Below are 27,964 nucleotides of genomic sequence, written 5' to 3' on the forward strand. Positions count from 1 at the left end.
TCACTGACTGGTCTGAGAAATGCTGTAGAGATAATCTTCGGACTTCATTATAAAATTTGTCCACTCCTGGCAAATGTCCTCCATGGAGAATTCTTCACCACCATATTCCAGAGGAAGAATGTCTGGAAAATGCTGAAGTAAGCTTTGCTTGTAATTGGTCCCATGCATATGAATCTGAAACAGCCAAAATGTTTTAGAAGGTTCCTCCACTGCCTGTCAACACAGTAGATGCATTTCAGTGGAAAATCAACAGCATAAGACAATGAGCTCTTATAACTCGGAAGATAGGAGGGCATGTACAGATGTCAGTTCCTTTATTCTTCTGCCTATGAATCTAACAAGTATGTATGTCTACAAATCTAATAATCTTACCGTTTTCTTAGATTTCTATTCTTATAACTACACAAGATTTATAAAAATCTTTCCAAAAAAGTAGATTTTAAAAATCTAAATAAAATTATTTCATAAATTGTATTCCTTGATAAATAGGTAATTTTTAGCAAAATATCTAATATCCTGGGACTGTTCTGTAGACAATAAATATGTATTCCCTGGTATTAGTTTATATTAAATATAAACGTATACCTGAAAGCACAATTAAGCATATGAGGAATAATTAATGTTGTGTAGTTGATGAATACTTTTAACTAATACAAAAATTAAGGGACAATTATGACAGTTGAAAACCTTAAATTTTCAAATATTTTAAGCTATGAAAATTGATCGCTTAATGCTTTGAAGTTAAAGGAAAAACCTGGAACCTTGAACAAAAAGCACATCTTGCTAACATAAATAAATAAACAAATAACCTTTCTCCATTTGTTAGGGCAAAATTTTCATCTATGCGTTCAATAATTATTTAATTACTCTGTGTTATAAAAAAAAATTATGGGGACTGTAAAACAAGTTCCCTGCAATCAGGAACCTCACATCCCCTATTCTTTATTTTTCCTGAACTGTTCAAAATATTATCAACTAATTGAGAAGAAATTCTACTTACTCCTCAGGAAGAGGGAAATAAATACATTCATAGGATATTGATCATTTTATGAATTATCAATTGACATTGCCGAACAGTTGAAAAGGAGACAAGTGGCCATGTTGGTTTATTCTTCCTGATTTTGTTAATCTGTTCCATGACTCGACATAAAGGGCTTTCCCCAATTTCTCAGTTTCTTATTTCTCTTTCTTTTCTGCTCAGTTTATTCCTATTTTAGTTTTTCAGAATATAACCCAAATTAGAAACACTTGTTTTTTTAGTTCTTTCAGAGGTAAACATTGGGTGGCCAGTTATTTCCATGCTACACTACAGAGAGAGAAAAAAAAAAGAACAAAAAAATTGACTTTTTAAAAAATATCAGAATGAAAAGTGAGTGAACCATCTTCACTAAAGCGGACAACATAAGGGCAGTTCTTCTTGAAGACAGGAAGAAATACCCAATGGATAACCTCAAAAGAAGCTCTAGAATCACAATTCCCTGACCTGGTACAAGATAGGACATTTTCTTAAGTAAAACAATAAATCTTAAAATTTCGAATAAGCTATTAAAATTCACATTATCACTACATTTAAATAATTTTTGAGATATAAATTGTCAAAACCTTTACAACTGTTTTGTGTTCAAGCATTAGATAATGCCAATACTTGCCTGAATAAATGCTCTAAAATTTCTTCTCTGCAAATTAATGAGAAGAGTGGCTGCCATTCTTGGCAACTCAGACTCTATTTTCAGTGCTTCAAAAATCCTAAGAGATGTTACTTATTCACCTGAGATAAGGCTCTACGGGATAAGTAAAAACATCAAATTTCTTTGCTTTTACCTGACATGACATTAACTCACACATCTCAGGTCCTGCGGTTTTCAGTTACACATGTTTAATTAACAAAAATATGTACTGTTTGATCTGCATGAATAATACATTCAGATGGCTGGAAATCAAAATATAAAAGATACATTTGAGATGTCTTGTTCCCCACCCTTTCCTAGTCCACTCCATTCCACACCTCTATTCTGTTCCCTATGGGTACCACAGATATTATTTGCTTGTATACCCTTTTATAAATTCTATACAAATGTAGCTATTCTGATGTAGCCATTTTTTACACAAAAGGTGACATACCACAAGTACAGTTTTGCTTATTTCACTTTATAATATATCCTGGAAATTCGAATTTGTATTCCACTGTGTAGATGTACCATAGTTGACTTAACCAGCCCTCTACTGATGGACACTTGGTAGTTTCCAGCCTTTGCTGCAATGAATCCCCTAGTATGTGCTAAGGTACAGGCACACCTGTACGATAAATTCCCGGAAGTGCAAATGCTGTAATTTTGACAACTGCTGCCGTGTCGCTGCCCTCCCGCCAACAAGGTATGAGAATCCTTGTTGCTCCACAATCTCCTAATTAATGTTTGATTTTCTAAAAAGAAAAGTATATTTTAATTTAATAAATGTAGTTGGCTTGTTAGATAAATATTCAAAACATTGGGCTAATGGGAGTAAATAATAAAGTGACGCTTAAGCAAAAAAGGATTGGAGCCCTGGGTGTGGAGGAATAGTGACTTGAACGTGTGTTTACTCACCCGATTCTTAATTTTTTCAGTTAGAAATGGTTTAATCATGGAAAAGACAGCATGAAAAACTATTGGCTCATTGATCAAATGGATGCCACGAACTTTTAATGGAAAGGAATCCTTTTAAAAAGGAAGAAAAACCTCATTAATAATAAAGCATCAATAAATACAACTATATTCCTAGCAATAAGTCCCTTCTTTAAACACTGACTGTACTTACAGTAATAGGTAAAGTGTGATTGTATTTTCAAAACCATTTAGTCCACCAATACAATAGCCTACTTTAAAATTCACTCTCACGACATTAAGAAAAGATATAAAAAGAAAAAGGTTTCCCCCTGTAGCTTTGGTAAATTATTTTAAGAAATATCGGCACCTTTCAGAAGGCCCAGAGAATCTCTTCTCCAGCCACATTTAATGTTCTTTTCGGGAACCAATGAGTCTTTTGAATATTTATATTTAACGTTTTCCCAAAACTTTTTATTTTGGAAAAAAAAAAAAAAATTCAAGCTTTCCTAGAAGTTAAAGGAATAGTTCAATAAAAATACACAATGAAAGTTTTAACCTTTCGACACTGGTGTAAGTCTTCCACATCAGAGAAATACCAGACTTATTATTTACAAGGTTTAAAAAGGTAAGAGTTGAAAGAACAAAACGTTGTCAAGTAGTTTCCCCTGTGTTATTAACATGGAGGCTTTTCCTCCCAAATTCTTTCATGAAAAGTTTTTTTTTTTTTTTTTTCTCCCCCTCTACATAGTTTTACAGTGTGTTATTAATCTGGTAATTTTTATTCCAGGTTCTTTCTATGCATAATTTTATTTTAAATCTAATATGGTAAAAATGGTAGCTATATAAATTTCATCTGGTTCATTCCATTGATGTAACACAGTTTTTGTAAACATCGTGGGTTTTAACATTGTTGCAATAATCCATCAAATGGATGTACCATAATGTAAGCAACCATTTTCCTAGTTCTGAACACAGCTCCCAATTTCTGCAGTGACTATCTTTATGAATAAGAAGCAGGGTTGGACGTCAGCAAGATGTTTGCATTCAGATGACCTGGTCTGACAGGCTCGCTTCACTGCTTACTAGCTGCGTTGGCATTGCTACGTCACCTCTCTGACATAGTTTATTAATTTATAAAATGAGAAAAACAATGGTCATATATCATGGCGTGGTGTGCACATTCAATTACAATGCATTTGAAGCACATAGTAAGCTATTATTGTTACATACAAAATCTTTACTATCTTTACTGTAGGTCGCCAGACATAAAATTACTGGGTCAAAGATTATGATCATCTAAAAAACCTTTTGATTTCTGAAAGAACAATGTCAATTTATACTTACCATCACTTAGGTTAACAGTTTTATTGTACCACTACTATAAATATTATTTTTGAGTCATTTTAAACATTTAGAATACAACTTTAATAACAGGAAAAAAAAGTCACCACATTATTGTTTTAATGCATAAAATGTATATGTCTAAAATGTATATATAAAATGTATAAAACTAATTTTGAACATATCTTCAATTGCCACTATTTTTTCTTTTATGAATTATCTTTTGACATTTTACTTTTGCTTAGCATTATTCAATTCTATGCCTCATTTATAACATTTTATTTAACTTTCGAGTAAACATACTAGCACTTCGCTTTGTCTAACATATAACCAAATTAAAAAAATATCGTTGCGAAGTAGTATAGCTCACAGTTAAAATATAAAATGATTTAGAGAACACTTACTGTAAGCACAGCAGCGATCTTCTTGGCTACGGACGGAGTAATCTGAAAAGCGTGAGAAAACTGCCAGCCTTCCAGATCAAAGACAGTCTTGACTCCATTCTGCTGAGTTTCTATCTCCTGTACAATAAGTTCCGATGTGATTAGACTTACACGAAATACATCATAAGCTGTGTAAATCTTTGGGTCCCAGTGTGCTAAAAAAAAACGAGAGAGAAATAAAGAATATCATATCTCAGCATTGTCTAAAGAATCAGAAAGACTTGCAAATGAAAACTAACTTTTTTCAGACTTCAAAGATCAGTAAAAATGAAAACATGTACAAAGGTCGCGATTTAAATATGAGATCGAATTGGTGGTCCACTGTACCTGCTTCTCTGTTTTTGTTGTCGGCTGCTTTTGAGGTGACCCCACTGTTACAGAGCAGAACTATCCCATAAGGCTTTCTTGACTATCATTGTTACAGGGCTCCCTGAGTGGGACAAATGGTTAAGTGCTCCACTACTTAACCGTAGAGGTTGGTGGTTCGAACCCATCCAACGGGTCCTGGAAATCTGCTTCCAAAGGGTCACAGCCTTGAAAACCATGTGAAGCAGTTCTACTATGCTGACATGGATTCACTATGAGTCCAATCGACCCCACCGCAACCAACAACAATCTCTACAGAAGCAAATTGTCAGGCCTGCCTTCTGTGAAGCAGCTGGGTGGGTTCCCAGCCGATTACGAGCCACCCAGACTTCTCCGTTTCTCAACGCCCTAGAAAAGGACATCTTTTGAGCATGGAGAAATAACAATGGACGCAGGCTAGATGTGATCGCCAGATGGAATCCCAGCTCAAACCATGTAGGAGAAGGCTGCAGAGAAAGAGAGCGTTGCCTCTGAGCAAGCTCCAAGCTCAGAGATGTTAGAAATGGGAAGAGAGCCTGAATTATGAAGAGCAACTAGAGTCCTATAGCATTTAAAGAGATTGCTGCAGGACATACAGGAGGAACAGACAGGAAAGTGGAACCCTCGGACGCCTCCTTAGTGACAATCAGCACATAATAGAGTCATTTGCCTACAGGCTGGAACAATAGGTGTGCCCTTTGGACAAAGAGTCAGGGAGGCACCCCAGATGGCTGCCCACACCCAAGAGAAACAGGAAGTATCTGGCTAGGAAAAGACGTTACTGACATTCTGGTCCACATATCTCCTTTCTCCCCTACCATCCCTGGGGCACGCCCTGGCATGCAGAAACGACAGTGTCCAAAGACAGACAAGTAGGTAGGTAATCTTGAAAACAAGATATGCATCCATTCAGAATCATATTTAAAAAATAGGACTCAGCCTGAATTCAATAAACAAAGGTATTAAACCCTAAGAAAACAGTTAATGAAGCAAGAGATCTTTTTTAAAAGTATAATGGTTTCAGAGAGAAAAAAAGATACTGTAGGCTATTATAAGAACAGAATATTATTAAAAATAACCAGTTTGGCATCTAAGTCAAGCAAAACCTTAGCTAAAGGGCCCAATGACAGAAAAAACACAGCCAGTGAGTAAATAATGAGTTGGAAAGTCAAACTGAGGAATTATCTCAGATTCAGCCCAAAAGAGCCAAGAGTGATATGTACGCATATAAAGTTAAGAAACATGCAGCTGGATTCAGACATTTTAACGTCTAACTAATAAAGGAGGTATTAATACAGAGAACAGAGAAGAGTGAGAAATAAAAACAGTAGAGAAAAAAATTTTCCTAAACTGAAAAAAGGTGTAATTCTTCAGATTGAAGGGCCCACAGAGTGCCTAAGAGAATGGGGGGGAAGGGAGGGGGGTGGGGAGAGATTTATAACGAAAGTAACGGTAAAATTTCAAAATACCAATATTTCTGCCTCAGACAACTAAGTAGAATGGTACTATCATTTATTGAGATAAGGAACACAGGAGGAGACCAGTTTTTGGAGGAAAAGATTATAAATACTTCTGGCTGTGTTCACATGGTGACTGTGGATACAGCCAACTGCATAGAGCTGGAACAGAGAGCTGATATATGGGTCCCCAAGGAAAGGGAAGGGGAGAAGATATAAATCTGGGACTTGTTTGTGCACATATGACAATCTAAGGCAGGGACTGTCTTAGATCTATGGTTATCTCTGTTATAACAGAGAGATAAAGTAGTAATGACTAAGGTGTGCCTGACTCAAGCCATGGTGTTTTCAATTGCCTCACATGCATGCAAAAGCTGGACAAGGAATAAGGAAGGACGAAGAAGAACTGACACCTTTGAATTGTGGTGTTGGCAAAGAATATTGAATATACCAGGGGCTGCCAAAAGAATGAAAAAATCTGTCTTGGAAGAAGTACAACCAGAATTCTCCTTAAAAGCAAGGATAGTAAGACTATGTCTCCCATACTTTGGGCATGTTATCAGGAGGGATCAGTCACTGGAGAAGGACATTGTGCTTGGTAAAGTAGAGGGTCAGTGAAAAAGAGGAAGCCCCTCAACGAGATGGATTGACACAGTCGCTGCAACAATGGACTCAAACATAGTGACAATTGTAAGGATGATGCAGGACCCGGCAGTGTTTCATTCTGTTGTACACAGGGTTGCTATGAGTTGGAGCTGACTTGATGGCGCGTAACAACAACAACAAAAAAGTAGTATAAGAAAAGGCTGCAGCCAAAATCCTAAGAAACTTCAGAATTTAAAGAGTCAATTGAATAGGCACTAACAAAGGACACTAAGAAGCCGTCAGTTAAGTAGGAGGACAAAACCAGGAGAATGTGGCATCAAAAAAGCCAAGAGGAATGTCTACAACTTAACAAAAAGACAAACAACCCAATCAAAAATTGGGCAAAAGACTTGAAAAGACATCTCACCAAAGAAGAAATACAAGTGGCCAACAAGCACATGCAAAAATGCTTAATGCTATTAGCCATTAAAAAAAATCAAACTCATTGTGGTCAATTTGATACCAATGCATAGTGATGAGTAGAACTGCCCCATGGAGTTTCCAAGGGGCTGGTGAATTCAAACTGCCAACCTTCCGGTTAGCAGAAGAGCTCTTAACCAGGGCTCCAGTTAGTCATGAGGGAAATGCAAATCAAAACCACAGCGAGATACCACTTCACACCAAGATGGCTATGATTAAAAAGACTGAAAACAATAGGTGTTGGTGAAGATCTGTGAGCAGAAACTGGAATCCTCATCCATTGCTGGTGGGATTGTAAAATGGTACAGCCATTGTGGAAAACAGTTTGGCAGTGCCTGAAAAAGTTAAACATAGAATTACCACAGGACCCAGAAAATCTACTCCCAGATATAAACCCAAAAGAACTGAAAGCAGGAATGCAAACAGATACTTTACTTGTACATCGATGTATACTGAAGAACTATTCGCAATAGCCAAAAGGTGGAAACAGCTTAAATGTCCATCGACGGAAGAATGAATAAACAAAATGTGGTATATACATACAATGGAATTGTTACTGCAATTTCATGAGTTAGAGCCGCCTGCCATGAACAGCCAATTCTTGAGGCAGGGGTGAGGTGGGTAGCAAGAGGTTTATTATATATCGGTATACGGAGACAGAGGGGAATGATATCCTCCTAAACCTGTCTGTCTCAAGAAAATCGAGGCCAGCTGGGGTTTTACAGGGAAAAGGGGACATGGGTTTTAGGAACTTGTGGAATGTCCATTTTCTTTCTGTGTGGCTTCAATGGTCATGTCTCAAATATGTTGATCTTTTCCTGCCATTATGCCAACAGCCCATCCTGGTGAACATCATCCTGTCTGACAGGCTTAGATCGATATCACTTGTTTTTCCACTGGAAACATTGGTTAACTTTTAACTTTTAGAGGAGGGAACAGAAAAATCATACTTGGAGACAGAGACAGGCTAGCAAAGGGAAAAAAAATGGCACAGATACTGTTCAAAATATGACTCAGCAGTCTGTTCCCGACTATTACTCAGACGTAAAGAGAAACGAAGTCCTGATACATGCTACCACGTGGATGAATCTTGAAAACGTTATGCTGAGTGAAGTCAGTCAGTCACAAAAGGACAAATATTGTATGATCCCACTTATATGAAATACCTAGAATAGGCAAGTGTATACAGACCAAAGTTTATCAGTGGTTAACAGGGGCATGTGGGAAGAGGAGGAAATGGTGAATCATTGCTTAGGGGACACTGAGCTTCTGTTAAAGGTGACGGAAAACTTTGGAAACAGATAATGGTGATGGCTGAACAACATGATAAACATAATTAATGTCACTGAATTGTACATATGAAGAATGTTGAAACAGCAAATATTTTGTTACATATATATTTACCACGATTTTTAAAAAAAAGCAAAACAAAGGAAGAGGGTATTTCAAGAAAGAAGTGGTTCACTGTGGTCAACATTGTTGAGAGGTAAAGTAGGACAGAACTAAACACTTCCATTAGAAAAGAGAGTAACTGATGGTTTGTTACGGTCATTTCAGCAGAGAGGGTGAAATTAAACTAGATCAGGGTGGGTTGTGGAGGAACTGAGGGAAAATGTAGATAGTGAATATAATAAACGTAAGAAATCAGGCTGAGAAAGAAAGGAGAGGGAGATGGCTGGCTTGGAGGCTAGAGGGTTTTGGGGGATTGAGGAGGGGTTTTTGTTTTGTTTTGGATAGGAGATCCTTCGCAGATTTAAATGCTGATGGGTAGTACATAGTAGCAAGGGGAAAGTAAAATGTAGAGAGAAGAGATAATCAGAGTGAGAAACAGAGTTTCATTTCTCCTGGAATCCAGATTTCTTGGGACCTTTTGAATCTTTTCAGGTGATCTTTCGAACCTTGGGCCTTGAGCAGACTGGTCTCCTAAAAGTCACCTTTCAGCAAAACAATAATCTCACTGAGTAGTAAAGACCATTTTGCCTTGGGGATTGTTATCTTTTGAAAAATTATCTATATGCAGTCAGTTTTGAGAAACAAAAACTCCAGGGTCAGACTAGAAGCTGTGCTTTGGGGTAAACTGTTCTTATTATGAAAGCACTGTTTTGACCCCATTTCCATGGTAATGATAGAATCAGGTACCAAGAATCACTGGAAGTTCTCTCTTCTTCTGAACATTTTTGACTCCCTAGGGGAAAATCTTAAATGATGCAGGAACATTAAAAGAAGATGGAAGGAATATACAGAGTTACTGTACCAAAAAGAATTGGTTGACATTCAACCATTTCAGTAAGTAGCATATGATCAGGAGCCGATGGTACTGAAGGAAGAAGTCCAAGCTGCACTGAAGATATAGCAAAAAACAAGGCTCCAGGAATTGATGGAATACCAATTAAGATGTTTCAACAAACGGATGCAGCACTGGAAGTGCTCACTAATCTATGCCAAGAAATTTGGAAGACGCTGCCTGGCCAATCAACTGGAAGAGATCCACAGTTATGCCTCTTCCCAAGAAAGGTGATCCAACCAAATGTGGAAATTATCAAACAATATTATTAACACTACACACAAGTAAAATTTTGCTGAAGATAATTCAAGAGCAGCTACAGCAGTACATAGACAGGGTACTGCCAGAAATTCAGGCCAGATTCAGAAGAGGACGTGGAACCAGGGATATCATTGCTGATGTCAGATGGATCCTGGCTGAAAGCAGAGAATACCAGAAGGATGTTTACCTGTGTTTTACTGACTATGCAAAGGCATTCGACTGCGTGGATCATAACAAATTATGGATAACATTGTGAAGAACGGGAATTCCAGAACACTTAATTGTGCTCTTGAGGAAACTTTACATAGATCAAGAGGCAATTGTTCGGACAGAACAAGGGGATACTGATTGGTTTAATGTCAGGAAAGGTGTGCGTCAGGGTTGTATCCTTTCACCATAGCTATTTAATCTGTATGCTGAACAAATAATACGAGAAGCTGGACTATATGAAGAAGAACGGGGCATCAGGATTAGAGGAAGACTCATTAACAACCTGCGTTATGCAGATGACACAACTTTGATGGCTGAAAGTGAAAAAGACTTGAACTTACTGACAAAGATCAAAGACCACAGCCTTCAGTATGGATTGCACCTCAACTTAAAAATGCTCACAACTGGACCAATGAGCAACATCGTGATAAATGGAGAAAAGACTGAAGTTGTCAAGGATTTCAATTTACTTAGACCCACAATCAACACCCATGGAAACAGCAGCCAAGAAATCAAACGACACATTGCGTCAGGCAAATCTGCTGCAAAAGACCTCTTTAAAATGTTTAAAAACCGGAGATGTCACTTTGAAGACTAAGGTGTGCTTGACCCAAGCCATGGTGTTTTCAATCACCTCATATGCATGAATCGTGGTATTGGCAAAGAATATTGAATATTCCATGGACTGCCAAAAGAATGAACAAATCTGTCTTGGAAGAAGTACAACAAGAATGCTCTTTAGAAGCAAGGATGGAGAGGCAACATCTCACCTACTTTGGACGTGTTATCAGGAGGGACCAGTTCCAGGAGAAGGACATCATGCTTGGTAAAGCAGAGGGTCAGCAAAAAAAAGGAAGACCTTCAACGAGATGGATTGGCACAGTGGCTGCAACAATGGGCTCAGTCATAACAACAATTGTGAGGTTGGTGCAGGACCAGACAGTGTTTCGTTGTATTGTACATAGGGTTGCTACGAGTCAGAACTGACTCAATGGCACCTAACAACAACAACAGTCCAAATGTTACCCCAATCTGCAAATCATTAAATAAACTTCAATCAATTTCTATTATTGGCTTAATATAATTTTTGTTTTAACAAGAGATATGATTCCTAAGAAGGCACAATGGAATGACTTTTGCTTTTTTTTTTCTTCTTTCTTTAATTTTATTGTATTTTAGGTCAAAGTTTACAGGGCAAATTAGCTTCGCATTAAAAAATTTGTAAACAAATTGTTTTGTGACATTTGTTGCAAACCCCACAATGTGTCAGCACTCTCTCCCTTTCCCTTTACACATCCGGGTTCCCCATATCCATTTGTCCAGGTTTCTTGTCCCTTTCTGCCTTCTTGTCTTTGCTTTTGGGCAGATGTTGCCCATTTGGTCTCATATACTTGATTCAACTTCCTCATGTGTGATATTCCTCATGTGCGATATTGTTTGTTTTATAGGCCTGTCTAATCTTTGGCTGAAAGGTGGACTTTGGGAGTGGCCTCAGTTCTTAGTTAGCAGGGTGTACGGCATAGTCTTGGTGGTTCCTCCAGGCTCTCTCAGATCAGTAAGTCTGGTCTTTTTTTTGTGAACTTGAATCTTCTCCTACATTTTTCTCCTGCTCTGTCCAGAACCTCTATTGTGATCCCTGTTAGAGCAGTCGGTGGTGGTGGCCAGGCACCGTTTAGTTCTTCTGGGCTCAGGCTGGTGGAAGCTATGGTTCATGTGGTTTATTAGTCCTTTGGACTGATATTTTCCTTGTGTCTGTTTTTTTTCATTCTCCTTTGCTCCAAACGTGATGGGACCAAGACCCCAGATGCTACTCACCAAAGTAGGATGTAGAACATTTTGTTATACCAACTGACGTAGATGCATTGCAAGGCCATAGTCCGACCTTTGCTTTTTAAAAGCTTCAGACTCCTCATAAGAATTTGAATAATCGATCTATGAATAACCTAGCTCATAAATACTACACTACAGCAGACATTGGTTCAATGCTACAATGATGAAAAGTATACATGGAACAACTGAAAGTTTGCAGATGAGAAGATAATATTGACTAAGATCTCTAATTCAGTCAACATGGTTGTCTAGACCTGTGCTGTCTTTTATGGTAGGCATTAGCCAAGTGTAACTATTTAAATTAAAATAAAATAAAATCTAAAATTCAGGCTTTTAGTCACAATAGCTACAGTTAGCCACATTTCAAGTGCCCAGTAGACATGTGGCTACTGTAGAACAATGTCATCATAGTATAAAGTTCTACCAGACAGTGCTGTTCTAGACTTCAAGCTCCTCTAATGCAAAAAAAAAAAAAAAAAATTCTTAAGATTTTAATTCCTTCTCCAGTAACTACCTAACATTTATTGAGGGCTTATGTACCAAGTAAGGGCCCTGGATGCTGTAAATAGTTTGCACTCAACTACTAAAGGTTGGCAGTTTGAACCCACCCGGTGACACTGCAAAAGAAAGGCCTGGTGATCTGCTTCTGTAAAGATTACAGCCAACAGGACCCTATGGAGCAGTTCAATTCTGTAACACAAGGGATCACCATGAGTCCCTATAGTTGACTTGACAGCAAGGAATTTGTGTCCCTGGATGGTGCAAACTGTTTGTACTAGGCCACTAAGGATGGCAGTTTGAACCTATCCAGTGGTGCTGTGAAAGTAAGGCCTGTCGATCTACTTCCATAGAAATTACAGCCAAGAAAACCCTATGAAGCTCAGTTCTACTCTGTAATACATGGGGTTGCCATGAGTCGGAACTGACATGATGGTGACACATTTGGTTTGGTTTTTATTATGTACTAGGTAATGTTTTAATCATATTTTATAAGTATTACTAGATTTAATGCTCATAGCAATCCTATGAAATTTTTACTACCGCTATTTCACAGACAAGAAAATGGAGATACAGCTCCACAGTTTTCTACGCAGCTTGAACACAGTGGAGCTGGGTTTCCAACCCAGGCAGTGGGCCCCAGAGTCTTTACTCATAAGCACTAAGCCCTAGTCAAAATTAATGTTTTTAGGTGCCATCGAGTTGGTTCCAACTCATAGTGACCCTATATACAACAGAACAAAACACTGCCCCGTCCTGTGCCATCCTCACAATTGTTGCTATGTTTGAGCCTATTGTTGCAACCACTGGGTCAACCCACTTTACTGTGGGTCTTTCTCTTTTTTGCTAACCCTCTACTTTACCAATCATGATGTCCTTCTCCAGGGAATGGTCAGTCCCTCCTGATAATATGTCCAAAGCACATGAGATGAAGTCTCGCCATCCTCGCTTCTAAGGAGCTTTCTGGCCGTACATCTTCGAAGACAGACTATATGCAATATTCTTCACCAACACCATAATTCAAATGCATCAATTCTGCTTCGGTTGCCCTTATTCATTGTTCAGCTTTCACATGCATATGAGGCGACTGAAACTAACATGGCTTGGGTCAGGCGTGCTTTAGTTCTCAGAGTGACATTTTTGGTTTTTAACACTTTAAAGAGGTCTTTTGCAGCAGATTTGCCCTATGAGATACATCATCATTTGATTTCTTGACAGCTGCTTCCATGGGCGTGGACTGTAGATCCAAGTAATATGAAATTCTTGACAACTTCAATATTTTCCTTATCATGATGTTGCTTACTGGTCCAGCTGTGAGGATTTTTGTTTTGTTTAAGTAAAAGTGTAATCCATATTGAAGGCTGTAGGCTTTGGTCTTCATCAGTAAATGCTTCAAGTCCTCTTCACTTTCAACAAGCAAGGTTGTGTCATCTGCATATCGCAGGTTATTGAGTCTTCCCCCAATCCTGATGCTGCATTCTTCTTCATATACTCCAGCTTCTCCGACTGTTTGCTTAGCATACAGATTGAATATGTATGGTGAAAGGATACAACTCTGACACCCAGCTTTCCTGATTGTAAACAATGCAGTATCCTCCTGTTCTTTTCGAAAGACTGCCTCTTTCTCTATGTACAGGTTCCTCATGAGCACTGTTAAGTGTTCTGGAATTTCCATTTGTTGTAATGTTACCCATAACTTGTTACGATCCACCCAGTTGAATGCCTTTGCATAGACAATAAAACACAGGTAAACATCTTTCTGGAATTCTCTGCATTCATCCAAGATCCATCTGACATCAGCAATCTGGCTTGAATTTCTGGCAGTTTCCTGTCGATGTACTGCTGCAACTGTTTTTGAATTATCTGCAGCAAAATTTCACTTGCATGTGGTGTAGTGGTTAAGTGCTATGGCTGCTAACCAAAGGGTTGGCAGTTCGAATCTGCCAGGTGCTTCTTGGAAACTCTATGGGGCAGTTCTACTCTGTCCTGTAGGGTTGCTATGAGTAGGAATCGATTTGACGGCACTGGGTTACTGGGTGATATTAATGATATTGTTGGATAATATCCACATTCTGTTGGATCACCTTTCTTTGGAATGGGCACAAACACGGCTCTCTTCCAGTTAGTTGGCCAGGTACCTGTTTCCAAATTTCCTGGCATAGATGAACAAGTGCTTCCACATTGCGTCCGTCTAGAGACTTCCTCACCTTCTTTTTTGGATTACAACTTTCAATGGCGTGACTGCTTTTCTTAGACATATTGTTGGGGGTATAAGCAGTGCAGGTGTTACAGTTAACAACTGATGCTTCTTACGGTCTGAAACAAATAAGATCACGCTACAGGCCTGGTCTACAATGAAGTTGGTGTCAGTGTTGTAATAATGAAGTCTGAGTTGAATTGGTTGCTGGGTGTGTGCACAGTTAGCTGTCACATGTCATTAGAGTTGAACATTGCCCAACTTTCTATTCATCACAACTCACGATACTGAATCCTACTTCATTGTAAACCAGGCCATAGCCTGCTATACAGCAGTGTTTTGAACAGTAATCATAACATCCACGAGTGATCATCTGAGAATGATAACTTCAGCAAATTATGCACTACAACATTGTATGTAGTACACATTACTAATGATAAGATGTAAAAAAAAAAAAGGATGGTCAGAAGTGCAGTCCATCGTAACTCGAATATGTCATAAGTGGGAGACTACCTATATATTTTTTACAACAATAATAATTATTTTATAAAAAGATGGGCTCATTGAAGCTTTCTATATGACTTGTTGTTTTCCCTATATAGCAGTTAAAGAAAAAGAAAGTGCTGTGTATTACCTACCGACCCTCACGTGTCTGTCAGTTTGTCCTACTGTGGGGGCTTGTGTGTTGCTGTGATGCTGGAAGCTATGCCACCAGTATTCAGATACCAGCAGGGTCACCCATGGAGGACAGGCTTCAGCTGAGCTTCCAGACTAAGACAGACTAGGAAGAAGGACCCGGCAGTCTCCTTCTGAAAAGAATTAGCCAGCAAAAACCTTATGAATAGCAGCGGGACATTCTCGGATATAGTGCTGGAAGATGAGCCCCCCAGGTTGGAAGTCACTCAAAAGATGACTGGGGAAGAGCTGCCTCCTCAAAGTAGAGTCGACCTTAATGGCATGGAGTCAAGCTTTTGGTTTGGGACCTTCATTTGCTGGTGTGGAACGACTCAAAATGAGAAGAAACAGCTGCAAACATCCATTAATAATCAGAACCTGGAATGTACAAAGTATGAATCTAGGAAAATTGGAAACAGTCAAAAATGAAATGGAATGCATAAACATCGATATCCTAGGCATTAGTGAGCTGAAATGGACTGGTATTGGCCATTTTGAATCAGACAATCATATAGTCTACTATGCTGGGAATGACAACTCGAAGAGGAATGGTGTTGCATTCATCGTGAAAGAGAACGTTTCAAGATCTATCCTGAAGTACAACACTGTGAGTGATAGGATAATATCCATACGCCTACAAGGATGAACGTTAATACGACTATTATTCAAATTTACGCACCAACCGCCAGGGCCAAAGATGAAGAAATAGAAGATTTTTATCAGCTACTGCAGTCTGAAATTGATCGAACACACAATCAAGATGCTTTGATAATTACTGGCGATTGGAATGTGAAAGTTGGAAACAAAGAAGAAGGATCAGTAGTTGGAAAATTTGGCCTTGGTCATAGAAACAATGCCTGAGATCGAACGATAGAATTTTGCAAGACCAACGACTTCTTCATTGCAAATACCTTCTTTCACCAACATAACCGGCGACTATACACATGGACCTTGCCAGACGGAACACACAGAAATCAAATTGACTGCATCTGTGGAAAGAGGCGCTGGAAAATCTCAATATCATCAGTCAGAACAAGGCCAGGGGCCGACTGTGGAACAGATCATCAATTGCTCATACGCAAGCTCGAGTTGCAACTGAAGAAAATCAGAGCAAGTTCATGAGAGCCAAAATATGACCTTGAGGATATCCCACCTGAATTTAATGACCATCTCAAGAATAGATTTGAGGCATTGAACACTAGCGACTGAAGAGCAGACGAGTTGTGGAATGACATCAAGGACATCATCCATGAAGAAAGCAAGAGGTCACTGAAAAGTCAGGAAAGAAAGAAAGGACCAAGGTGGATGTCAGAGGAGACTCTGAAACTTGCTCTTGAGCGTTGAGCAGCTAAAGCAAAAGGAAGAACTGATGAAGCAAAAGAACTGAACAGAAGATTTAAAGGGCGTCTCAAGAAGACAAAATAAAGTATTATAATGACATGTGCAAAGAGCTGGAGATGGAAAACCAAAAGGGAAGAACACACTCAGCATTTCCCAAGGTGAAAGAACTGAAGAAAAAATTCAAGCCTCGAGTTGCAATAGTGAAGGATTCCATGGAGAAAATATTAAATGATGCAGGAAGCATCAAAAAAAAAGATGAGAGGAATACACAGAGTCATCATACCAAAAAGAATTAGTCGATATTCACCCATTTCAAGAGGTGGCATATGATCAGGAACCAATGGTACTGAAGGAAGAAGTCCAAGCTGCTCTGAAGGCATTGGCAAAAAACAAGGCTCCAGGAATTGATGGAATATCAATTGAGATGTTTCAACACACAGATGCAGCGCTGGACATGCTCACTTGTCTATGCCAAGAAATATGGAAGACAGCTTCCTGGCCAACTGACTGGAACAGATCCATATTTATGCCTATTCCCAAGAAAGGTGATCCAACCAAATGTGGAAATTATTGAACAATATCATTAATATCACATGCAAGTAAAGTTTTGCTGAAGATCATTCAAAAATGGCTGCAGCAGTATATAGACAGGGAACTGCCAGAAATTCAGGCCAGATTCAGAAGAGGATGTGGAACCAGGGGTATCATTGCTGATGTCAGATGGATCCTGGCTGAAAGCAGAGAATACCAGAAGGATGTTTACCTGTGTTTTATAGATTATGCAAAGGCATTTGACTGTGTGGATCACAACAAACTATGGATAACACTGCGAAGAATGGGAATTCCAGAACACTTAATTGTGCTCCTGAGGAACCTTTACATAGACCAAGAGGCATTTGTTTGGACAGAACAAGGGGATACTGATTGGTTTAAAGTCAGGAAAGATATGCATCAGGGTTGTATTCTTTCACCATAGCTATTTAATCTGTATGCTGAACAAATAATATGAGAAGCTGAACTATATGAAGAAGAATGGGGCATCAGGATTGGAGGAAGACTCATTAACAACCTGCATTATGCAGATGACACAACCTTGCTTGCTGAAAGTGAAGAGGACTTGAAGCAATTACTAATGAAGATCAAAGACCACAGCCTTCACTATGGATCACACCTCAACATACAGAAAACAAAAAACCTCACAACTGGACCAATGGCAACATCATGATAAATGGAGAAAAGATTGCCAAGGATTTCATTTTACTTGGATCCATAATCAACACCCATGGAAGCAGCAGTCAAGAAATCAAAAGACGCATTGCATTGGGTAAATGTGCTGCAAAGGACCTCTTCAAAGTGTTGAAGAGCAAAGATGTCACCTTGAAGACTAAGGTGCGCCTGACCCAAGCCATGGTATTTTCAATAGCATCATATGCACGTGAAAACTGGACAATGAATAAGGAAGACCGAAGAAGAGTTGACGCCTTTGAATTGTGGTGCTGGTGAAGAATATTGAATATACCATGGACTGCCAGAAGAACGAGCAAATCTGTCTTGGAGGAAGTACAGCCAGAGTGCTCCTTAGAAGCAGGGATGGCGAGACTGCATCTTACATACTTTGGACATGTTGTCAGGAGGGATCAGTCCCTGGAGAAGGACATCAGGCTTGGCAGAGTACAGGGTCAGTGGAAAAGAGGAAGACCCTCAACAAGGTGGATTGACACATTGGCTGCAACAATGAGCTCAAGCATAACAACGATTGTAAGGATGGCGCAGGACCGGGCAGTGTTTTGTTCTGTTGTGCATAGGGTCGCTATGAGTCGGAACCGACTCGACAGCACCTGACAACAACATTACTTACCGATTCTGTAAATAAGAACTTTGCTGCCGGTGCGATCCCTGGATCTCAATACTCCAAGATAGCCTGCCTTCAGAAGGCCAAGGACACTTTTAGGGTGTAGGTCTGCACTTATTTCTGGACACTCCTCTCTCCACTTATAATAGTTTTTTAGCAACTGAAAAATAAAATGAGAATTATCTAGAGATGGGTTTTAGTATAAATGGAAAACATTACGTAAAAATGGTTGGAAAGCTTGGGCATTACATATAAACCTTACAATGTGATGCTTTTCCTCTCGGATATCTTTCTCACTGTAAAAATCAAAAATTCCCTTCATCAAGGATCTAAGGTGAGTTATTTTCCTTTGCCATCTGTGGTAGAGTATCTCCAAAGATGGCCACCAACAATGCTTCCCCTCCTGATATGCACATGCCATTCTTCCCAACAAGAGGTGGAGACAATTTCTCTTCCTTTCGAAATTGGGCTGAGTCTGTGCCTTGACCTGACCAACAGAATGTGGCAGAAATGACACTGTGCTAGTTGCAGGACTAGCTGTTAAGAAGCATAGTACCTTCTGTTTTTGCTCTTTTTGGGGTTCAGATACCATGTAATATTTTTAGACGATAACAACTCATGTGGCAAGGGTCCCTGGATCATGAGAGCCCATCTTGGATAGTCTAACGTCTCCCAAGTTCCCAGCAGAGATGAACCATCCCTGCTGAGCCCTACCAAAATTGCAGAATTATAAGCAAATAAATACTTCTGTTTTAAAAGCCACTAAGTTTCAGGGTGATTTGTTACTCATGATAGATAGCTGAAGTGCCACACTTAATCTTTTTTGAAATAGCAAAAAATAGAATTCAAAAGATGAATAAATTCACTAATGTCACTGAACAATTTGTGTGAACTTTCCCTGAAAACACAAGAAATTATTTTTTAGAAAATAGATGAATAAACCCAACAATGTTTTTTTAGCATCTACAATGTGCCACACATTGTTTTAGGCATTTGAGTTACGGCAGTGAACTGACTACAATCTCTTCTCTCACTGGGGCTGGCCTGTTGGTTATAACTGGATCACTGAGGCCATTCTGTCCCAGAATGCTTCTGAAGAGAAACGTCAGCGCTCTCATTTATTATCTATGTGATCTTGGCTCTATCATTTTTTATTTAACTCCTTTGAGTCTTGTTCCCTCAAATATACAATGGGGATGTGAAGACCTGCCTTGGGGAGCTATGTGTAAAGTACATGTGGGAATAATGCCTGATGGGACTGCTATTATTATAATAGGGAAATTTATTTGAATTAATTGCTTGTCCAAAACTCCAGGTTTATATTAAAGATAACTAAGATCTTTTTATTTATATTTTCATTCCTACAAAAAAGAGCTAAATCAAAGATAAAAGAAACATCTCTATACCACCAACATACTTTCTACTAACAGAAAAACAGCAAAGATGACTTTAACTGTTATAGTGGTATGCATTCAGAAAGCCTCAGAAACAGTACATCTGGCTATTAGACCTTGGTAAAATATAATTTGAAGGCATTCCACTGTCTTTTTTCCCAAAAGAACCGCCAAAAATTATTAACCAGCATATGCAAATAATATAAACACTATCAGTGATTATAGAGACTATTAAGAGCAAGTAATACATTTAAATTTATATTTTAATTTTCTTCTTTATGATTTTCAGCATTCTCAGTTTTTCCAAAATGACAATATATGTATTTTGTGCTTGAAAAGATCTGTTAGCAATATTGAGCTAAAGTTCAAAAGAAAGGTAAGGACAGATTTTATACTTAAGAGTCACTGACATAAGCCTGATAACTGTAACCATAAAATGGATAATGGTCTGGAGAAGAAACTACAAATAATATAATAAACAAGTCGTGGGTAAAATCCTGAGCTTTGGGGAACGTCACTTACTGGAGGGAATGGAGAAGCTGGTGGCACTGTGGCATGAGAGATGCAAGGTCACGCAGCATCACCCTCTCTCTCTATTTTGTATCCATCCCTTTCTCTTTCTTCTCCTCTCTCTTTCATTTCTGCATTTTAATAAACTCTTCTTAACTACTTAACAAGAGAAAGTGTTGCTAAGAGTTAAATGCAACAGTGAGGTAAGAAAGAAAAAAGTTAGTAAATCTGCCAACAAAGAAATAATTGGTGACCTAAATAAGTGTTTCCAAAAGCGGTAGGAACAAAAGACACATTGTAGATCCTGATGTGTTCATTCTGTTCTATAAGATGAGTTTTTCTTCCTCTCCCTGGCTTAGTGGCATCGCAGTGAGTGCTAACAGCATATTACAATGCTTATTACTTTTCTGACAGTTCCCTCAAACAAAAACACAACCCTTTTTAATTGCAATTCAAGAAAGCACTGATAGAAGCATCTTAGCTTCTGTATGGAAGTAATGGTATTGTTTTCCCACAGAATGTTAAAAGTTGTGTCTTCATTAGAAGGAATCCTTTGGATAATGGCAGCGTCATCAGCTTATTCACCTCTGTAGAGTGCTAGGCTAAAGGACCCTAGCCTTGCCGGAGACAGGGGCGTGCATCTAAGGAAAGAGTAAGTTAATGCATCAATAAAACACCTGGATTCACACACTTGGAAAAATGACTTTTGTAAAGATGCACAAATCACTCTCATGCCTTTAACACTGAACTTTTACAAACTGAAAGATCTAAACCTGGATATCTGGTTATTTTTTTCCTACTGATAAATAAATTAAAAGGTCCAGCTGATGTCAATGAATTGTGTAAATGATGTAAATAAATTGCTATTGAGAGATTCTCAAATCACCTACTAAATGTCCACAACAACAACCAGTTGAAAATGAATGGTCATTATCGGAAGGTGTCTGTTTTATGCAATGAGTGCTATTGTGGTTGTGGTTGTTAGGTGCCGTAGAGTCAGTTCCGACTCACAGCGACCCTATGCACAACAGAACGAAACCCTGCCTGGTCCTGCGCCATCCTCACAATCGTTATGCTTGAGCTCATCGTTGCAGCCACTGTGTCAGTCCACCTCGTTGAGGGTCTTCCTCTTTTCTGCTGACCTTGTACTTTGCCAGCATGATGTCCTTCTCCAGGGACTGATCTCTCCTGACAACATGTCCAAAGTATGTAAGACGCAGCCTCACCATCCTTGCTTCTAAGGAGCATTCTGGTTGTACTTCTAAGACAGATTTGTTCTTCTTTTGGCAGTCCACGGCATATTCAATATTCTTTGCCAACAAAACAATTAAAAGGCGTCAATTCTTCTTCAGTCTTCCTTACTCATTGTCCAGCTTTCGCATGCATATAATGAGATTGAAAATACCATGGCCTGGGCCAGGCGCACCTTAGTCTTCAAGGTGACGTCTTAGCTCTTCGAAACTTGATACAATGAATAGAAGTAAATATAAAAAACTTTGGTTTATTTTAACTAGGCTTTGTAATAGACTAGATTTCTTCCTACATTTGTCATATACTTTGAAGCAAAATAACAACTTTATTTGTGTTGTTTTTAGCAGTTAATGGCATCGTTTTAGTTCCTCCTTACAACCGCTCTGAGAGGTAGATAAGAAAACTAAAGCTCAGAGAAGTTACCCATTTCATGAAGGGCAGTAACTACCAGAAGCAATCTGAACACTGAAACTGACACATGAGATGCTAAATTTTATTTAAAAAAAAAGAAAAAATTCAAAGGGAGATTAGCAGAAGTTCATGGAGTTTTTCTGAAAGCTTAGAAGTTGGTGGAAAAACCATAAAAATAATTAAAGGATTTACAGTAAGGAATTTGGCTTCTCCCAAAGACAAGTCTGGAAGTCCTGGTGGCGTAGTGGTTAAGAGCTACGGCTGCTAACCAAAAGGTTGTCAGTTCGAATCCACCAGCCACTCCTTGGAAACTGTATGGGGCAGTTCTACTGTGTCCGACAGGGTCACTATGAGTTGGGCTCAACTCGACAGCAATGGGTTGGGTTGCTGGGTTTAAACACAAGTCTGGCCTTTGTCCCCGGCTTCCACGAGGTAACCTCTAAACCCTTGACATTTTCTGAGTGATTGGAATGTCTTTGTTATTCACAGTGGGTCCCTTAAACCACATCTGATAGTTTACACTAATGAGGTGACTCAAAGTAGGTCCTTTGGGCGATGTGATGTCACCCAACTCCCAAGGAGTAAGTACTGGAGACTGATTTCAACCATGTGGGAAATTAAGCAATCAATTTTGTCTATGTATAAAGCCCCACTAAAAACTCTGGATACAGAAGGTCAACTGAGCTTTCCTGGCTGGCAATACTCTGTGTGTACTGTCACACATCATAGCTGGTAAGAGGTAATGCCATCCATGACTCCACAGGGAGAAGATGACTGGAAGCTCTATGTTTGGATCCCTACCAGAATTTGTCCTATGCCTCTCTTCCTTTGGCTGGTTCTGATTTGTATTCTCCCTTTCTCTGTAATAAGTCTTATCGAGGAGTATAATAGCTTCCAGGCAGTTCTGCAAATCTTTCTAGCTAATTATCAAGTCTGAGAGTGGCTTTGGGAAATCCCTAAGCTTGAGGTTGGTTTCAGAAGTCTGGGAGATTTGGCAATCTGGAGGACTGTGCCCTGAACCTTGAAGTCTGGCTTACTCTGGGAAAAGGATAAAAAACGTACCACATGGAGCAAAAACCTAAGTAACGGTGCTTTTTATTTGTGAAACACAGGAATACGTAAGAACATATGGAACAGACAGAGAGGTTAACAGTTGGTTGCTTTTTATGTTTATTGTTTTAAATTGAAGGGGCAGGTGTAGTGTAGTGGAGAGCACACGCCCTGGAGTCAATCCAAGTTGAAGGCCTACTCCCCTACTTTATAACTATGATTTTAAACAAGTCACTTACTCTTCTCAGTTTCTAAAATGAGAAAATAATGACATAATCCATACAAATATTATTTACTAAAGTACCTGGAACTCCACAAGCTTATTAGCTATTAGGACTATAAAACCTCATTAATTCATTATAATTTCAAAAAGAAAAAAAAAAAACTAGAAAAACAAGAAGTTTCATTATAACTGAGGAACTATTCAACCTTTCTCCATACGTTAAGAATATAGAGCTTTTTTTTCATTGTGAATAAGAGAGCTGGAGTTTAACTAACTGCCTTTGTGGAGAAAACTTTAAAAAATAGTTTCACATTCTTACCCTTTCCCTTTCCTTTCCAGTTGGCAGAAAAGCAAGACAAAGAGTTCATGGACAGAAACTTGATTTCTATCCAGTGGGTTTAGACACAGTTCTGCTAGCCAGTGCCTCAAGGGCATGGTGTAATGAAAATACTTCAGTAAAATAAAGAATACAGAAAATATATATGAATATATTACAGAGGCTGGAGGTAAATAAACATTACTTTTAAAAGCAACTAAAATGAAATCAGTAATTCTTGCATTTTTTTATTGTTAGTCATCTCTACAAATATATGTATTCAGTGCCTCACTTAAACTGTATTCTTCATAGGACTTTAGACTGTCTGAAATTCAGTAGCTGCAGAGTAAATATTAGTTTTTTTACTCATGACGCTGGGATACCTGTGCAGCCATTTGACAAGACAAAAATACCGCTGGATTCCTATTTCTCTCCTTGCATTAAAATAATTCCACGTAGATCGAAGCGTCTAACATTTAAAAAAGGAATCATAAATTACATTAAAAAATATTGGGTAGGGGAAGAGCTTATAAAACCCAGAAGCAATCAAATCAATTACATTTGGTTACAGAAAAATTGAACTCTGCACAGAAAAAAAATACTATAAACAATGTCAAAAGACAAACAATAAACTAGGACAAAAGACTTTCTTTAATACATAAAGCTATTTTATGAATCAATGAGAATATGACTAAAACCCAAAATAAAAATGAACAAATAGCAAAAGCAGACACTTAACTAGAAAATAATAATTTTTTTAATGCATAAAAGATGGTTATCTTCACTTGTAACCAAATAAATGCATATTATAAGAATAGCGAGAAACTATTTCTCACCTGGTAGGTTGACAGACAGATTGTAATGTTACATAATACTATGCACATGACAATATGGAGAAAAAGGCATCATCATGCAACATCAAGATGAAATTGGTGAAAACTATTTGGAAGCCAGTTTAGTACATTCATCAACATTGAAAAATCTACATCCCATTTCATCCACCCATTTCGCAGGTTGAACTTGTTCTATGAGGATGCATTCCTACATATGGACAAAGACAAATGTACAAGGACATACTACCCCAATAGAATGCCCATTCAGTGATGACAGAAGCCACTTTAGTCTTTTTTACTGCATCTGGTCTCCTGCACTGCCAGACAAGTTGTAGGAGTTAAAAAAAAATCACGGTATGGAGGAATGAACAACATTCAAGGCGGAACCGCCACTGGTTGGTGTTATGGATTGAATCGTGTCCCCCAAAATTGTGTCAACTTGGCTAGGCTATGATTCCCAGTATTGTGTGGTTGTCCTCCACCTTGTGATCTGATGTAATTATCCTATGCGTTGTAAATCCTAATCTGTATGATGTTAATGAGGCAGGATTAAAGGCAGTTATGTTTATTAAGCAAGAAACAATCCACAGGATTAGGTTATATTTTGAGTCAATCTCTTTTGAGAAATAAAAAAGAGAAGCCAGCAGAGAGGAGAGGGACCTCATTATCACTAAGCAAGAAGAGGCAGGAGTAGAGTGGGTCCTCTGGACCTGGGGTCCCTGCACTATGAAGCTCCTAGACCAGGGGAAGATTGATGATGAGGATCTTCCCCCAGAGCCCACAGAGACAGAAAGCTTTCCCCTGCAGCTGATGCCCTGAAATCGGACTACTAGCCTCCTAACTGTGAGAGAACAAATTTCCGTTGGTTAAAGTCATCCAATTGTGGTATTTCTGTTACAGCAGCATTAGATAACTAAGACAGTTGGTAACAACCCCCATGTCCAGGGTTGGTTAGATAAATATTAATATATCCACACAATAGAATAACATGCAGCTCACAGAAAGAAAAAAACTGAGATACTAATCAAGCTTTCTTCATACACTGTCATACATGCTGACATTAGATGATTCCCATGATAAGTCAGGTAAGAAAGACAAAGTGTAAAATACATACAAATGCTTGTGTGAGTGTAGACTCTATTTAGAAAGACAAACAAGAAACTGATAGCTATGCTTCTTTATTCTTCTGTTAACCTGAAAGATATGATTTGGGTCAGAGCTTCCTCACCCCCCACTTTCAGATTATGTTAAACTCTGACTCTGCCCAAATGAGTTCACTTCCATTTTCAAATGTTAAGCAATCATATTTTCAAGGTACATATTGTATTTCTTGGAAACCCTGGTGGCATAGTGGTTAAGTGCTACGGCTGCTAACCAAGACGTCAGCAGTTTGAATCCACCAGGCGCTCCTTGGAAACTCTATGAGGCAGTTCTACTCTGTCCTATAGGGTGCTATGAGTTGGGATTGACTCAGTGGCAGTGGGTTTGGTTTTTTGGTTTACTGTATTTCTTAATTATATTATGACCAAGAATTTTACAGGCATTAATTTTTCAGTGTAGTTTGTTGTTTAACATAAGGCAGTCATCAAAATACCTATTGTTACATTACTCTAAACTAAGTTTGATATATCAGTGTTTTATTTCATTGTGTTAAATGTATACTTGTAGACAAAATAGCTGTAAACCTTGAGAAAAAAAAAAAAAGTAGCCTTCTAGTTTCTCTTGCACCCAACTGGCAACATCATAATGGTCATTGCCAACAATGTTGGGATCCATGATGTGACAGGTGGAATCTAGAGGCTTAACAGCTGGACAGATGTCCAGCTCAGCGGTGGCACAGCACAGCACAGTGGTAGCATACAAATGGGCAAAGGTAGTGGCAAGAGCAGGGTCAGTCAGGTCATCAGCAGCCATAGTTAGCCTGTACAAAGGTGACAGATCCCTTCTTCGTGATTCTTTCTTGCATGGTACCCATGTTAGTGGCCAGGTTAACAGGTTGTCTGCCTCGGGTAGACAACTGGCAAACTGAGGTTCTGAGGTACAGAAACGCACTTTTTGCATTTTACTATGTTGCATTATCTAGGTTATTTTTACCACCTGTATTCATTACTGCAATTAAAAATGAGTTAACAATAACAGAAATCTCATACTAAGACTCTTTGGAATTCTGCACGATAATAATCCCTTCCCTGCCTCCCAGCCCCGTGTGTGAAATTTGAGCAACTCACTGGAAAAACAGGCTAGATCAGGTCAATTGGTGAGTGCTTACCCTGTGCCAGACACTGTGTTAGGCACATCTTGTTAATGTTCAATCCTCCCAACTAGCTAGGGAATCAGTATTAACGATTATTCCACAGATGAGGACGCTGAGCCTGAAGTGACCCAGCCAGGGAACGGAAAAGTCAAGGTCGAGCTCCACTTTCCGAGGCCCCCTTTCTCAAGCAGCTGTAACATGCTGTCCGTCAGACACCAAAGAACGGCCCCAAACTCCCCCCGGCCAGACTCAAAATACACCGGGCTGTTTTACTGTCTTCACACTTAAGTAGTAGTATTAATAGTACTATTTTGCCACAATAGGGCTTCAAACCTCCACTTTTGCGGGCAATTTTATTTCACCCTCCACACTTAGAGTTATCTGCTAAGAAGCGATTGGTCTGAGTCTCCTAGTTAACTTGTTAACTTTGTATTACGCGACAGACCTGCTTCCAAAGGGAGAGGAGGCTTTTTCTTCAAACTTTAAGGCCTAGAGAGACTCATCCAGGGCACTTCAGACGGGCCGAGAATTCCCGCGTTTGCCGTCAAACGGGCCATCCCCTCAAAGGCTCCAGCACGTTCTGGGTTTCCCGTTCCCATCACCAGAGAAAGTGGAAGGAGCGGCGCGGAAGGCTGGGAACTCCCGCGGCCACGCGCCCGGCGCCCCGGCGGCACACACCCTTACCCGCCAGGCCAGGTCCAGGTCGAAGTCCCGGGCGCGCAGGAACCGCAGCAGGAAGGAGTCGGAGAGCGGGAGGGGCGCGAGCGGGACGCCCGCCTCCAGGGCCCGGCGCCGCAGCTCGGCCAGGCCAGGCTGCAGCAGCGGCGAGTGGTCGGGCAGCGCGTTGAGCCGCTGACCGGCGGTGAGCCCCGGCCGCTGCTCTGCCATGCCTGCGGCCCGGACGGCTGCTGCGCGCCGCTTAAAAGAGCGCGCCCCGCGCCACCTCGCCGGCTCCTCCTTCGGTGGCCGGTGCCCAGCGCACGCCCAACCCCTTACCAGCCCGCCCTCCCGCAGGCAAGCCCCGCCGAAGTGCCGCCCGCTTGCACGCCCGCCCGGCCCGCCTGGGGCCACTCGGGGCGACGGCCCTCCTAGCCTGCTCAGTCGCGCTGAATCGGGAGGAGTGCCCCGGCCGCTCCCCAAGTGGCTGGGGGCCAGAGCTACCTCCTTAAAGGCAACCATACGGTGTCCCCGCTGTGCTAGTCACGTCTAAAGCTTTGGGCAGTAACCGGAGCTTCTTCCCAGGGTGCGCAGTGGTGCTCCACGCCAAAAGGAAGATGTTAAAAAAAAAAAAAATCAGGCTGCCAACCCTGATTACGGTCAGATGGGATTTTTTTTTAA

The 27,964-nt window shown here is 39.7% G+C and overlaps 1 protein-coding gene across 4 annotated transcripts; it reads right to left on the bottom strand.

The window, feature by feature from the left end:
* Positions 1-27,514, bottom strand: TTPA (alpha tocopherol transfer protein). Of its 4 annotated transcripts, XM_003408202.3 has the most exons (5): positions 27,311-27,514; positions 18,391-18,544; positions 4,331-4,524; positions 2,586-2,696; positions 1-174 (listed from the first exon to the last, which is right to left on the bottom strand). In XM_003408202.3, exons 1-5 carry the CDS (start codon positions 27,512-27,514, stop codon positions 1-3), a joined length of 837 nt encoding a protein of 278 aa, XP_003408250.1. The 4 variants fall into 4 exon arrangements, with proteins under 4 accessions (XP_003408250.1, XP_064123814.1, XP_064123817.1 ...); XM_064267744.1 differs by lacking the exons at positions 4,331-4,524; positions 18,391-18,544; XM_064267746.1 differs by lacking the exons at positions 2,586-2,696; positions 4,331-4,524 and having other exon boundaries at positions 24-174.
* Between the last annotated feature and the right edge of the window lie 450 nt (positions 27,515-27,964).

The sequence above is a fragment of the Loxodonta africana genome, chromosome 14 (genome assembly GCF_030014295.1).
Source record: "Loxodonta africana isolate mLoxAfr1 chromosome 14, mLoxAfr1.hap2, whole genome shotgun sequence".
In the NCBI taxonomy this organism is placed as follows: Eukaryota; Metazoa; Chordata; class Mammalia; order Proboscidea; family Elephantidae; genus Loxodonta; species Loxodonta africana.